At 47.7% G+C, this 15,474-nt stretch overlaps 1 protein-coding gene across 5 annotated transcripts in view; it reads right to left on the minus strand.

The window, feature by feature from the left end:
- Nucleotides 1-15,474, minus strand: part of NCOA1 (nuclear receptor coactivator 1) — a 660,387-nt gene that overhangs the window by 192,367 nt on the left and 452,546 nt on the right. For all 5 annotated transcript variants that reach the window (XM_030198687.1, XM_030198689.1, XM_030198688.1 and 2 more), the window contains one exon: nucleotides 13,548-13,674. In XM_030198687.1, coding sequence (XP_030054547.1) covers nucleotides 13,548-13,674 — 127 coding nt within the window. The remainder of the gene's footprint in view (nucleotides 1-13,547; nucleotides 13,675-15,474) is intronic.

The following is a 15,474-nucleotide window of genomic DNA, read 5'->3' on the forward strand; positions in this document are numbered from 1 at the left end:
CAGCCATCTCAGCCTCCCAGGGGGAATACGAAGTCCGGGATGTCTTGGATGCAAGGCGCTTCCGGGGACATCTCCAGTATCTCATTGCGTGGATGGGATATGGACCGGCAGACAATTCCTGGGAGGACGCTACTCATGTCCACGCGCCAATCCTAGTCAGACGGTTCCATCGCCTTTTCCCTCACAAACCTAAACCTCGTGGACGGGGTAGGGGGGCCCTTGAAGGGGGGGTGATGTTATGATTCTGCCGGTTTGGCTGAGGGGGAGGGGGGACGTCTCTTCTGATTGGCTGCCAGGGGTTGTGCTGACGTCAGGGGATAGTACTTTAGCCTGCAGCTGAAGAGTTTCTCTGCTTTTGCATTACTTATCTGGTGGTAACAGGAAAGCCTGATAGGTTTCTCTCAGAACGTGCTCTAGGTTCTGACAGGGATCTGTGTTGATTTAGAGTATTCTTTTCCTTCCCTCTGGGTTAGCTGCTGCTGTGTGTGTGCGTAGCTCTGTAATCAGGGTCAGCTGCTCGTTTGTTTAGTGGGGGCTGGGCATTGCTCAGCCTCCGGGGCTCTGGGCTGAGTGAGAGCGTTCTCCTTTGTTTGTTTGTTTTAAGGATTTCTCTTCCCAGTGTCCTGGCCTGCTGGCTCAGTGAGTTTAACCCTTTGTGTACTGTGTGTATTGTATTCCTGCCTCTGCCAGTGTGTTTGTTTGGATGGGCCCCACTCCCTCTCGGGAGGGGAAGCATTCTCTCTGATTGTTTGTTGATTTATGGCACTCTCTCTCTGCTGGCTCTACAAGCTTAACCCTTTATGTTCTGTGTGCCTCTGTCTACAGTGGGTTTGAGGCAAAGGCTTTCTGCCTTCCTTTGTGTTTGGTTCCTCTGGCTTCTGCCTGGGGCTCCTACCCTGGTGGGGAGGGGGTTGCTGTGTTAGTTCCCCTGTCCTGCGCTAGTCCCCTGCGTGGGCGTGGCCCGCTCTGGTCCTTTGTTTCCCCCTCTGCCCTATTGCTGGTGTTCAGCGCGTGTCTGGCATCTTGGGGCCCTCTGGGTTCTTTCACCCCTCCCTGTGTGTGATTGGGTTCCAGTTCAGCCGTGAGGCTCGCACGAGTGGCTCTGTCTGCGTGGGTTCCGGTTCGGCCGCGAGGCCCACCTGTATGCCTATTTCCCTTCTTCCTGAGGGACTGGGGGGAGGGGTAGCTTAGGGGGTATTGTGTAGCTGGGGTGTGCGGTGGTGGGTCGGTCTCCCCTTGGCCTGGGTCGGCGCCCTGCTGGCCTCGGCCAGGGCCCAAGGGCTCACGACCAACCCAACGGATTACACAATTCCTTTTGATTCAACGCTCAATTTCTACTAGAATATAACTTCCTTTAGTAAATTTAAATATTCCCAATAATTATAGCAGTTTCATCAATGTAGAATGCAAATTTATAACCAGTTCGGAGATTTTTGTTTTGGGGGGGGGGGGGGGGGGGGGGGTGCCTAGGACTGGCAGAACCTGTCCAAAGTTAGAATGCTACAGAACAAGAAACGGTTAGAAAAGCCTATCCTATTTCCTCTTTACTATCAGAGCTAGGCAGGAAAGGAAAGAGGGTTTTTTGTTGTTTTTGTCTTTTTGAGAGGGGGGGCAGGGTTAGAAGACAGAGAAGTGCACCATAATACAGATTCACAGAACAAATTAATTAAGCAATAAGCAATAAATTCAAGAGAATAGATTTATCAGGTAACTAAACCTATAGACAAGAAGTTGAGAAATTAGAATAAAAATCAGAAATCACTTAGCAGTATTTTGGTTCAGGTCCAGCACATGGAATGCTACAAAGTGATCTGTGTCTCCCTATTCAGAGCCCAACCAAATTAACATGTCCTCCTAGGCTAACAAATTTTGTATGCTTAACTACTTCATGAGACCCTGCATATCAATGATAGTTCTAATGCTGGCCTGCCTGCTAAACCGCAATGGACAAATCTTTAGGGGTTAACTCCCATTGCCAATGGCCACAATTTTTGTCCTCACTGCCCTGGGGTCTTCCAGCTGTTTTTGGTCCCCTTTTGCTTCTTTCCCAGTCCTTTCACTGCCTTGGGATCTTCCTGCCACTCTATTTATTGGTCCTTTATAGATCCTCTGAGAGAGCATGCCCAACAGTACACTATATGAAAATACAGATGAATAAGTAGGCTGCATTCCAGTCTTCTTTTCAAAAAAAGGGCCCCAAGACCTTTCATGAGGTTTTTATGGAAGTACAGCAAAGTACATTCTTGCTGTCAAATTCTACCAGACTAATCTGTCTACAGAGACGCATGGATATTCTTTTCTTCATTCATCTCTCCAATGGGCTCATTTTCCCACTGAATTCATCCCTCTAGTGGGTTCATTTTCCCACTGAACTCTTTTTGCCAAAGTTCATGCTGTTTTGCCTCTCCCTCAGTGTCTTTGGGACCTTCCTGTCAATTTTGGTATTGCTGTATCCCACTCTTTGTGCCTTGGGATCCCCACTGCCAATGTGGGTGCTACTCTGTTCCTCTCCCAGTGCTGTGGGGGTCTTCCTGGCAATTGTAGTGCTGCTTTGGCCCTCTCCCAATGTCTTAGAATCTCCATGCAAATGATACTGTTGTTTTGCCCCAATTCTTATGCCTTGTGATCTTTCTGCCAATGTTGGTGCTATGATGCCTCTCTCCACATACTTTGGAGTTTTCATGCCACTATTAGTACCCCTTGCCTCCCCTCTTGATTTCATGGGGTTTTCATGCCAATCTTGGAATGCTGTTGGCAGATGCCTGCTGGCAAGTTTTAAGTAAATTTGATTTAAAAAATAATGGAAAATATCACTGTTAAAGTGAAAAACTGCTTTCCTCATTGATGACTTGGGAGTCCAAAAATGAACTGTGCAGGCTTAGGAGCCATCTCTGGGGATGCTTGAGCACCTCCGATACTGAGCAAACTCCTTGACTGTGTCCAGGGAGGGGTAATTTTCATTGGGTGTAGCACCCCCAATCATTTTGAAAATTTGGCTCCTATGCAAATAGGTGATTGAACTGAACATGAACTGAACTAAAAGGTAAAATTATGTATCATACCTGATAATTTTCTTTCCATTAATCATAGCTGATCAATCCATAGACTGGTGGGTTGTGTCCATCTACCAGCAGGTGGAGATAGAGAGCAAACTTTTGCCTCCCTATATGTGGTCATGTGCTGCCGGAAACTCCTCAGTATGTCGATATCAAAGCTCCATCCGCAGGACTCAGCACTTAGAGAATTACACCCACGAAGGGACACTCTGCCCAGCTCACCACCGCCGAAACGGGGGAGGGGAATTAACCCAGCTCATCCCCACACAAGTGGGGGAGGGGAATCCGTCCAGCTCATCCTCGCGGAGCGGGGGAGGGACACCACACCCGCCGATGCGGGGGGATCTGGCTTATCCTGCAACCGCAACCGTGGGAGGAGCTGACTGACCCTAACACCGCCGAAGCAGGAGGGGTACAAAGCTGCCCTACAGCCGCACGAAGCGGGAGGGAGTGCCGGCAGAATTTAAATCTCAATCCAGCCCCGTAAAACGGAGGGGAGAGGAATGCAGCAGCTCACTGTAACACAAACTCGTCTCAACTCTTGAAGAATCCAAGTGAAAAAACTTGAACACGAAGTCTTTCTGAAGTAACTGAAGACTAAACTTGAACCTGAAATGCAACCAGAATAAAAACAGTACAGATATCTGGGAGGGGCTATGGATTGATCAGCTATGATTAATGGAAAGAAAATTATCAGGTATGATACATAATTTTACCTTCCATATCATCAAGCTGATCAATCCATAGACTGGTGGGATGTACCGAAGCAGTACTCACCCAGGGCGGGACATTGAAATCCCTGACCTCAACACTGAAGCTCCAAACTGGGCCTCCGCCCGTGCAGCCACAGTCAAGCGGTAATGCTTGGAGAATGTATGAGCCGAAGCCCAAGTTGCCGCCTTGCATATCTCTTCCAAGGAGACGGACCCGGCCTCTGCCATCGAGGCCGCCTGAGCTCTAGTGGAGTGAGCCTTCAGCTGGATAGGCGGCACCTTCCCCGTGGCCACATAAGCCGCTGCAATGGCTTCCTTGACCCATCTTGCCACTGTAGGCTTAGCAGCCTGCAGACCCTTACGAGGACCTGCAAACAGGACAAACAGATGATCCGATTTCCGGAACTCATTGGTCACTTCCAAGTATCTGATGATGACTCGTCTCACATCCAGATATTTAAGAGCAGAGTACTCCTCTGGGTAGTCCTCCCTACGAAAGGAAGGGAGACAGAGCTGCTGATTCACATGGAAGCGAGAAACAATCTTGGGCAGGAAGGAAGGCACTGTGCGAATAGTCACTCTTGCCTCAGTGAACTGCAGAAAGGGCTCTCGACATGAGAGCGCCTGGAGCTCGGAAACTCTTCTGGCTGAAGTGATAGCCACCAAAAAGACTGCTTTCAACGTCAGGTCTTTCAGAGATGCCCTCGACAAGGGTTCAAAAGGCGGCTTCTGCAATGCTCTTAGCACCAGGTTGAGATTCCACGCAGGCACCACTGAGTGCAGAGGAGGGCGCAGGTGATTAACTCCCTTGAGAAAGCGCACCACATCTGGCTGCGAAGCCAGGGAAGCACCCTTCAGGCGGCCCCTGAAGCAAGCCAGAGCCGCTACCTGGACTTTAAGGGAACTGAGCGACAGGCCTTTCTCCAGACCTTCTTGCAGGAACGCCAACACTGAAGAAATTGGAGCAGTGAAGGGAGAAAGTGAGCCTGCTTCACACCACGCTGCAAATATACGCCAAACCCTGGCGTAAGTAGTAGAAGTAGAGCGCTTCCTCGCTCTCAGCATAGTGGCGATGACCTTGTCTGAGAAGCCCTTCTTTCTCAGACGCTGCCGCTCAATAGCCAGGCCGTAAGACCAAAGGGGGAGGGATCCTCCATCACCACGGGACCCTGATGTAACAGGCCCTGCTCCACTGGCAGCCGCAGAGGATCGTCGACTGAGAGCCTGATCAAGTCCGCATACCAGGGACGTCTGGGCCAATCCGGACCCACCAGGATTACCCTGCCGGGATGCTTTGCCACCCAGTCTAGCACCCTGCCCAACATGGGCCAGGGCGGGAACACATAGAGAAGCTCTTGAGTCGGCCACTGTTGGAGAAGAGCATCTACTCCCAGGGATCGAGGGTCCCGTCCTCTGCTGAAAAAGCGCGGCACTTGGCAATTGGCCGATGACGCCATCAGATCTAGGCTCGGCTGGCCCCAGCGCTTCGTGATGTCCAAGAACGCCTGAGCAGATAGCTGCCACTCTCCGGGCTCCAAGGTATGGCGACTGAGAAAGTCCGCCTTGACATTCATGACTCCGGCAATGTGGGCCGCTGACAGCTGCTCCAGGTTCGCTTCTGCCCACTGGCATAGATTCATAGCCTCCTTGGCTAGAGGGGCGCTCTTGGTACCTCCCTGGCGGTTGACATAGGCCACAGCCGTGGCATTGTCCGACAGGACCCGTACCGGCTTCAACACCAGTACCGGGATGAACTCCAAAAGCGCCAACCGAATGGCTCTGAGTTCCAGGAGGTTGATAGACCACTTTGCCTCTGCAGGAGACCAGAGCCCCTGCGCTGTCCTTCCCAAGCAGTGGGCTCCCCAGCCCGACAAAGAGGCGTCCGTCGTGACGACAATCCACTCCGGGGTCACCAGAGGCATTCCCGCAGACAACTTGTCTGTCTGCATCCACCAGCTCAGCGCCTTGCGCACTGCTGGGTCCAAGGGAAGGCGCACAGCATAATCCTCCGACATCGGAGTCCAGCGCTGCAGCAGAGATTGTTGTAGTGGTCTCATATGAGCCCTGGCCCAGGGCACTACTTCCATCGTGGCCGTCATAGAGCCCAACAGCTGCACATAGTCCCAAGCCCGAAGCGGAGAGGCTACTAGGAACTGGTCCACCTGAGCCTGAAGCTTGACAATCCGATTGTCTGGCAGGAACACTCTGCCCACTTGGGTGTCGAATCGAACTCCCAGATACTCCAGGGACTGAGTCGGGCACAGCTGGCTTTTCTCCCAGTTGATGATCCATCCCAGGGAGCTCAAAAGAGCAACTACCCGGTCCACAGCTTTGCCGCACTCTGCATAAGAGGGGGCTCGGATCAACCAGTCGTCCAGATAAGGATGGACTTGTACTCCTTCCTTTCGCAGGAAGGCCGCGATGACCACCATTACTTTGGAAAAGGTCCGCGGAGCAGTAGCCAACCCGAACGGGAGGGCTCTGAACTGGAAGTGTCGGCCCAGGACTGCAAAACGCAGAAAGCGTTGATGAGGCAGGCCAGATGGGAATATGCAAGTACGCTTCCTTGATGTCCAAGGATGCCAGGTACTCCCCTGCCTTCACTGCCGCTATAACAGAGCGGAGAGTCTCCATGCGAAAGTGCCGCACTTTCAAGGCCCGATTGACCCCTTTGAGGTCGAGGATAGGCCGGACAGAACCTCCTTTCTTTGGTACCACAAAGTAAATGGAGTAATGCCCCTTGCCAAGCTGACTTTCTGGCACCGGAACGACCGCACCCAGGCGGATCAGATTGTCCAAAGTCTGCTGCACTGCCACAGCTTTGACCGGAGACTTGCAGGGAGAGAGTACAAACCCGTCTCTTAAGGGTCGGCAGAACTCTAGCTTGTAGCTGTCTCTGATGACTTCCAGCACCCAAGCGTCTGAAGTTATTGTGGTCCACTCGCCCAGAAACGAGGACAGCCGTCCTCTAATCTGCACTGGGGCGTGGACCAAGGCCCCGTCATTGGGTACGAGACCCTGGGGGAGGACCGGAGGGAGCACCTCCGGGACGGCGGTCTCTGCGAAAGGAATGCTGCTTGGGGGAGAAATTCCTCTTAAAGGAAGAGGGGGCAGAGGAACCCGACCTGCCCGGGCGGTACCGACGGGCTTCCTGAAACAGTCCTCTGGAGGTACCGGGACGAGTACTAGCCCGAGCCCTGACCTCTGGTAACTTCTTGCCCTTAGACGTGCCGAGATCGGTCACGATTTTGTCCAGCTCGACCCCAAAGAGCAGCTTGCCTTTAAAAGGCAATCTAGCCAGGCGGGATTTAGAGGCGTGGTCAGCAGACCAATGTTTCAGCCAAAGCCAAAGCCGCGCAGAGATTGTCTGAGCCATGCCTTTAGCTGAGGCCCTCAAGACATCATACAGCAAGTCTGCCAAATAGGCTAAGCCCGATTCCAGGGCCGGCCAATCAGCCCTCAAGGAATGATCCGAGGGGGAAGCCCGCTGCACCATAGTCAGGCACGCCCTGGCCACATAGGAGCCGCAAACTGAGGCCTGCAAACTTAAAGCAGCCGCCTCAAAGGACGACCTTAAGGCCGCCTCCAATCTTCTGTCTTGGGCGTCCTTTAGGGCCGTGCCACCTTCCACCGGCAACGCTGTTTTCTTAGTCACCGCAGTGATTAAAGAATCCACGGTAGGCCACAGATAGGCCTCACGTTCACTTTCAGTCAAAGGATAGAGGCGGGACATAGCCCTAGCCACTTTAAGGCTCGCTTCAGGGACATCCCATTGAGCCGAAATTAAGGTGTGCATGGCATCATGCACGTGGAAGGTTCTAGGCGGGCGCTTCGTCCCCAGCATAATAGCAGAGCCAACAGGGGCTGAGGGAGAGACGTCCTCCGGAGAGGAAATCTTCAAAGTGTCCATGGCCTGTATCAACAGGTTGGGCAAATCCTCTGAGCTAAAAAGCCGCGCTGCAGAGGGGTCATCCGCTCCATCCGAGCGGGGATCCGTCTCCTCCAAGGAATCCGCAAAGGACCATTGGGAGAACTCAGATACGCTGCCCTCATCTACATTGGAGGAGACAAAGTCCTCCAAGGCCTGGGAATCAACCCGAGGGCGTTTACCTCTGGGAACCTCAACCTCTTTACCAGACGAGGGAGCAGGGGCAGCGTTTTGCATAAGGAAGGCCTGATGCAGCAGCAAAACAAACTCGGGGGAGAAACCCCCCAGACTGTGCACTTCCGCAGCCTGGGCTACAGCCCTAGACGCACCCTCAACCGGCGCTCGCAAGAGCGGGGGAGAGACATGCTGCGCATCCAAAATGGCGTCCGGCGCGACACTCCGCGAAGGAGCCGCGTGGGAAGAACGGCGCTTAACTTTAGCCGCTTTTGTGCCGTCGCCCAAATTAAGGGCGTTCATGGCATTAATGTCTCCAACCTCAAGGGCGGCCCAAGAAGAAGCCGTCCGAGCCGCGTGGCCGGCCAAGATGGCGGAGGCGAGGAGCGGGGGATGGGCGTTTATGGCGGGAAAAACCGCCACGCCGGAGGAAGGACCGGGACATTCATCGGTCACGAAACTGTCACCCAACAAGGGCGAATCAGGCTTTAAGACCCCCGCATCCCCTCTAGAAGCGCTCAAGCGATCCGGGGAGTGACTCTTTGCGCCCTCGCCCTCCGACGCCATATGCCACGAGGAGAAGAATCGGGGAACCCCCTGCCCGCTATAAAAAGGTAAAAATTACCTGCTTGCCGCTCCGAGCTGTAACGACCTGTTGTCCCAGTGAGTAGCTGCAATAAACGTTTAAATAAACGTCGAAATAAACGCCTTTAAGGACGTTTAAAAAAATTTTTTTTTTTTTTTTTTAACGGAGCCAGCGGGAGGGGGGAGAAAAGGAGGGACCTGGCACCACCAGGTTTGCACTTGCTCAAAAGAGCCCTCAACCCCAGGCACTCAACAAAACCTAAGAATTAGGCTTGGAGGCCTAGCCAGAGCTGCTGCTGTGTGTGACCACCACCTGCTGAGATAGAGAACATACTGAGGAGTTTCCGGCAGCACATGACCACATATAGGGAGGCAAAAGTTTGCTCTCTATCTCCACCTGCTGGTAGATGGACACAACCCACCAGTCTATGGATTGATCAGCTTGATGATATGGAACATTTGTTATGCAAATATAAATAGGTCTCTAATCCCTCCTGAAGGAATGGTCATTGCTCAACTGCTAACAGAACAAAGTTGGCAGTCCAAAGGGGAAGAGGTACACAGTGCATGGTACATACATAAATGAAATTAAGAACATTATACAATTTAAAAAACAAAACAGGGTGGGCCTGATATTTGGCCGGTGTCGACAGTGACTAAAGTTTAAATGCTGGTCCTGGCATTAAAAATCAATCTGTATATCCTCCACTGCTATCAGTATAGATAGTGGTAGTGGTGTATGTACAGTTTGGTGGTGGTTGCACTGGAACTCTGTTTAGTTTAGGCCTGCTAATAAACAGACCTAAAGTAAATCCATAAATTATTCATTTAGCGACTGAATACTGTAGCTATTAGTTTGCCATTAGCCCTCTCCAAACCCAGTCCACAAATATACGGAGTTATCAGGCCACTTGGCTATTTAAATGGCATGTTATTATTCATATATATTTTAAAAGATATATGGATAAAGGACTTATGTGTTGGCCATCCACTTTGAATATGAGGCCCAAGTATTAAGTTATTCTGCCTGGACAGCTATACAGCAGAACAGAGCACTGGGCTTCACATCTAGGGATGCTCCTTGTGATCTTGGGCAAGTCACTTAACCCCCAGTGCCTCAGGTATAAAATTAGATTGTGAGCACTCTAGGGACAGGGAAAAACCTAGTGTACCTGAATTTAACTCACTTTGAGCTACTACTGAAAAAGATTTGAACAAAATCCAAACAAATATAGCATAACATGTTTAAAGCCTGGTATAATGAAAAATTAGGTTGAAACATTTATATCATTAGCTCTCTAAATATATTTCTGACATATCTCCCCAACCCAATATGGCTGCAAATTCAAGGTCAAATTATGAAAGAAATAAAACCTCGCTATGATAAATAGATCAGCCATACTAGTGTAAAAAAAGAGGTTTTTGCCTATGATGATTTAGAGGACCTCCTTTATGTTGATGTTAACGATAGAGTGCTTCTCTAGATTTTGAGGCTTTTCCTCTATTTAAATAAATATATACATCAGAGATTTATGAATATTTATCTTAGCTAGATTTTTTACTCTATTTTGTATATCCTTGTTTGCTCTTTGTGGTGGTTTAGATTTTTCTAACAATTTCTATTTTGTAAGAGCATTTAACATGGCTTCCCAAATTTGGTAATCGGGAATCAGTTTTTCACCCGAACATGTAAAAGGTTCCTTACAAGGTCTTTCTCTTCTTCAATTGGAAGACAATGCGTCTCCGTCAGCATCTTGGAATGTGCTACAAAATTTGTCCCAGGGTTTATCTTTTTCTACCTAAACAAATTAATACAAATGAAAACGAAGATATTTTAACCTGTGTATTGCGTTATTCAAATACAGCTCAGAAGTTTGCCAAGATTATTAGATCTAATTGGCATGTGATTCAAACATTACCAGGTTTTGAAAACAGTAAGTTGAGACTGGCATTCAGTAGAGGATGTAATTTAAAATAAATTTTGGCGCCATCTGCTTTACGACAATCTGCCCCTTTGCAGAGAAACACTGTTATGGGTCATATAAAGTGTGGACAATGTGCTCCATTATGTTGGAAGCCACAGAGTTCGTCGACCCCCAAACAAGGAAGAAATATAATTTATGTCAAAACACTTCTTGTGTTTCTGATTGGTTGGTGTATTGTATTCAATGCAGTTGCAATAAACTGTATGTGGGTCAGACATCTCGCAAATTATCTATCAGACTAAGTGAACATAAAAGTAATATCATCACGAAGAAGACCACGGCTCCTCTTGCTGTGCGCACTGCAATAAAGAAGGACATTCTTTTAACAGCTTGAAATGCATTGTACTTCAGCAATTGAGATGGTATCCAGGGGAGGAGACAGAAAGCTCCTCCTACTGAGATTAGAACAATGCTGGATCTTCCGTTTGCATACTCTGCATCCTTTTGGTTTAAATTCTAAAATAGAATGGAATCAATTTTTATGATCATTATGAGAAACAAATCTCTTCCCCATGTTTGCTTTAAAGATGGTGTATATACAGTGGGGGAAATAAGTATTTGATCCCTTGCTGATTTTGTAAGTTTGCCCACTGACAAAGACATGAGCAGCCCATAATTGAAGGGTAGGTTATTGGTAACAGTGAGAGATAGCACATCACAAATTAAATCCGGAAAATCACATTGTGGAAAGTATATGAATTTATTTGCATTCTGCAGAGGGAAATAAGTATTTGATCCCCCACCAACCAGTAAGAGATCTGGCCCCTACAGACCAGGTAGATGCTCCAAATCAACTCATTACCTGCATGACAGACAGCTGTCGGCAATGGTCACCTGTATGAAAGACACCTGTCCACAGACTCAGTAAATCAGTCAGACTCTAACCTCTACAAAATGGCCAAGAGCAAGGAGCTGTCTAAGGATGTCAGGGACAAGATCATACACCTGCACAAGGCTGGAATGGGCTACAAAACCATCAGTAAGACGCTGGGCGAGAAGGAGACAACTGTTGGTGCCATAGTAAGAAAATGGAAGAAGTACAAAATGACTGTCAATCGACAAAGATCTGGGGCTCCACGCAAAATCTCACCTCATGGGGTATCCTTGATCATGAGGAAGGTTAGAAATCAGCCTACAACTACAAGGGGGGAACTTGTCAATGATCTCAAGGCAGCTGGGACCACTGTCACCACGAAAACCATTGGTAACACATTACGACATAACGGATTGCAATCCTGCAGTGCCCACAAGGTCCCCCTGCTCCGGAAGGCACATGTGACGGCCCGTCTGAAGTTTGCCAGTGAACACCTGGATGATGCCGAGAGTGATTGGGAGAAGGTGCTGTGGTCAGATGAGACAAAAATTGAGCTCTTTGGCATGAACTCAACTCGCCGTGTTTGGAGGAAGAGAAATGCTGCCTATGACCCAAAGAACACCGTCCCCACTGTCAAGCATGGAGGCGGAAATGTTATGTTTTGGGGGTGTTTCTCTGCTAAGGGCACAGGACTACTTCACCGCATCAATGGGAGAATGGATGGGGCCATGTACCGTACAATTCTGAGTGACAACCTCCTTCCCTCCGCCAGGGCCTTAAAAATGGGTCGTGGCTGGGTCTTCCAGCACGACAATGACCCAAAACATACAGCCAAGGCAACAAAGGAGTGGCTCAGGAAGAAGCACATTAGGGTCATGGAGTGGCCTAGCCAGTCACCAGACCTTAATCCCATTGAAAACTTATGGAGGGAGCTGAAGCTGCGAGTTGCCAAGCGACAGCCCAGAACTCTTAATGATTTAGAGATGATCTGCAAAGAGGAGTGGACCAAAATTCCTCCTGACATGTGTGCAAACCTCATCATCAACTACAGAAGACGTCTGACCGCTGTGCTTGCCAACAAGGGTTTTGCCACCAAGTATTAGGTCTTGTTTGCCAGAGGGATCAAATACTTATTTCCCTCTGCAGAATGCAAATAAATTCATATACTTTCCACAATGTGATTTTCCGGATTTAATTTGTGATGTGCTATCTCTCACTGTTACCAATAACCTACCCTTCAATTATGGGCTGCTCATGTCTTTGTCAGTGGGCAAACTTACAAAATCAGCAAGGGATCAAATACTTATTTCCCCCACTGTAGATTCTACATCTTCTGATTGACATCTTTTAGGGGTGGAGTTAATAAAGGTGTCTGACGTCAATATATATAAACTGCAGCCATTTTGTGATCAGTTGGCAAATGAACTCGGACAGAGAAACTGCTTTGTAAGAGCCGGAAAAGAAGTGCTTTAAGAACTTTGAAAGTTAGGGGAAACTATACTGATGTATGATTTCTTTTCTTTTCAGATCTTCCACGGACCCTGAGGCAGTATTTTGAAACTTGGGCCGAAGTTGGGCCGTGGATGGTGTTCTTTTGACTGCTGAATATAAAAGAAAAGATAAGTAACCGATTAGTGAATATTCACACGGTCTTTTGTGACGTATTTGATCAGATCAGCCATACTAGTGTAAAAAAAGAGGTTTTTGCCTATGATGATTTAGAGGACCTCCTTTATGTTGATGTTATCAACGATGGAGTGCTTCTCTAGATTTTGAGGATTTTCCTCTATTTAAATAAATATATACATCAGAGATTTATGGACATTTATCATAGCTAGATTTTTTACTCTATTTTGTATATCCTTGTTTGCTCTTTGTGGTGGTTTAGATTTTTCTAAGAAATAAAACCTCAACACAAATTTTATTCTTTTCACGAGCAGCATGTAGATGACAACATGATGCAGAAGAACAAAACTGATTTAATATGCAGTATTAGAGTTAAACTTTCAAGTAATTTCATTCTATAAATTGCAGAATTCCAACTTCTTGTTATTTGCAGGTTATGATACAAATAGACTGCCTATAGGTTGATATTAAGTATTTACATCACATCTTAAACTTGCTCAGGGATTATAGTGAAAGTTTTTAAGTCTGTCACCCATGGGGTTTCTAAGGCAATCACTGTGTATTTAAAAAAAAAAAAAACAATTTATAATTTATACTACTATCATTCACAACATATTAACATTAGTTTAGGGAGGCAAAATTGATTAATAAAGATACATTACTCACTCTTCCTGTTTATTCAAGGGTCCTCGGTTCATGGAGGTAATACTGTTGTCAGTCCATGTTAATTGGTCACTCATTCCTGATTGTCCAAACTGGTTATCTGTGACCCCTATGTCCATCTCAGGCAAGCCTAATAGAAAAAAAAAAAGGAATAGCATCTCAGGCAAGCCTAATATTTTAAAACAAACAAACTAAAGGGAAAATCATTATGGCACTAACACAAGATATAAATTACATAGCAACATTAATACTACAACCATGCCATAAGATTGAACAGATTGGACAAAGAAATAGCTATTCATTCTGCAGAAAACAAATATCTTGGGTAAGGAAACTCTTAAATTTGAGACCCTAACTGTATCATTAGGAGGTGACTGACGTTCAGTCAACCTGGAAGTAAAAATTCTGAGTGAAACCCAGAAGGTAAAATTATGCCTTACCTGCTGATAATTTTCTTTCCTTTAGTAGCAGCAGTTGAATCCAAGAACTGGTGGGTTGTGCCATCTACCAGCTGGTCGAGATAGAGATTACAAAGCAGAGGTACCAGACGGCCAGCTCCTCCTTCACCTCAGTACATATCTCACCACCAAGCAGAATCAGACAAGAAACCAGGAAGCCTTACTCACCAACCATACAAAACAGAAATTCATCAGCCTGACAAGAGAAACCACGACGCCCTCTTCAGTGGTTTTTGTTCTCTTTCCTTTTCTCCTTTTTTTTTTTTGGAAAACTAAAGACCAGGACAAGGACAGGCAAAACAAGCATGGCTGATAAAGGGTGGGATCCTGGATTCATCTGCTGCTACAAAAGAAAAGAAAACTATCAGCAGGTAAGGCATACTTTTACCTTCATTAGCGTATGCAGCAGATGAATCCAAGAACTGGTGTGATGTACCAAAGCAATCTCTAAAAGGGTGGGAAGTTGCCACTCCCAGAGACAGAACTGCCACTGCAAAGGCAGCATCTGAATAGTGAAAGCACACCCGTTCTGCCCAAGAGGTAGATAGCAATCTCGTGAAACAAGCCTGCAATGACACCAGTGGGACGCAACCTTTCCAAAAAATCCACAAAGTATCTGCAATCCAACGAGAAAAAAAAAATCAGATCAGACCAGAGGCTGCTGTCCCACGGCAAGAACCAGCGACAAAGACAAAGAGAAGATCTGAATGCTGAAAAACATGCAACATCTGCATGTGAATACCGGAGAACCCTCTGAACATCCAGAAGACGAAGCGCCATGTACTCTGCGTGAAAATCCCTCTCCTGAAAGGAGGGAAGAAAGAGAGGCTAAAAAAGAAAAGCCAAACCACAGCCGGAAAAGAAAGAAGGAACCAAAAGCAAGGTCACTCCACACTCAGCAAATTGCAGAAAAAACAGCTTGGCATGGCTGCACTAAAAATTCAGACACTCTGCATGCCAATGAATTGGTAACCAAGAACACTGCTTATAAGCTCCTATGCAAAGTATTCTGCAAAGGAACAAAAGGAGTCCGAAGCAATGCTCGGCAGACAAGTAGCCCCAAGCTAGACTTGGAGAATAAGAACGAGGTTTCAGGGTGAACAAGGTCGCAGCAGCAGAGGAGCAAAGCACTCTGCAAGAAATGCACCACCTCCAAGTGCAAGGCCAGACCAGGCCCTTCTGCAACCCATCCTGCAGAAAGAACTCAATCGCTGAGAAACAGATGCCCGCAATGAAGACCAAGCGTGGGCCGGAGCCAGCCTCAAAAAATCCTCAACAGCCGAGAATATGCGGTTGAAGTGGATCATATACAAGATCGCAACAGAACAGTAATTACTGCGTCCAAAGAACTCTCTTCCTCAGAGTCTGTCTCTCAAAAAACCAGGCCGTAAGACCAAAGCGAGAGGGACCATGCACTCAGGAACAGACCCAGAAGGACGAGCCCAGAGTGAAGTGGGATTCAAAACAAAGAT

The sequence above is a fragment of the Microcaecilia unicolor genome, chromosome 3 (genome assembly GCF_901765095.1).
Source record: "Microcaecilia unicolor chromosome 3, aMicUni1.1, whole genome shotgun sequence".
NCBI classification, from domain to species: domain Eukaryota; kingdom Metazoa; phylum Chordata; class Amphibia; order Gymnophiona; family Siphonopidae; genus Microcaecilia; species Microcaecilia unicolor.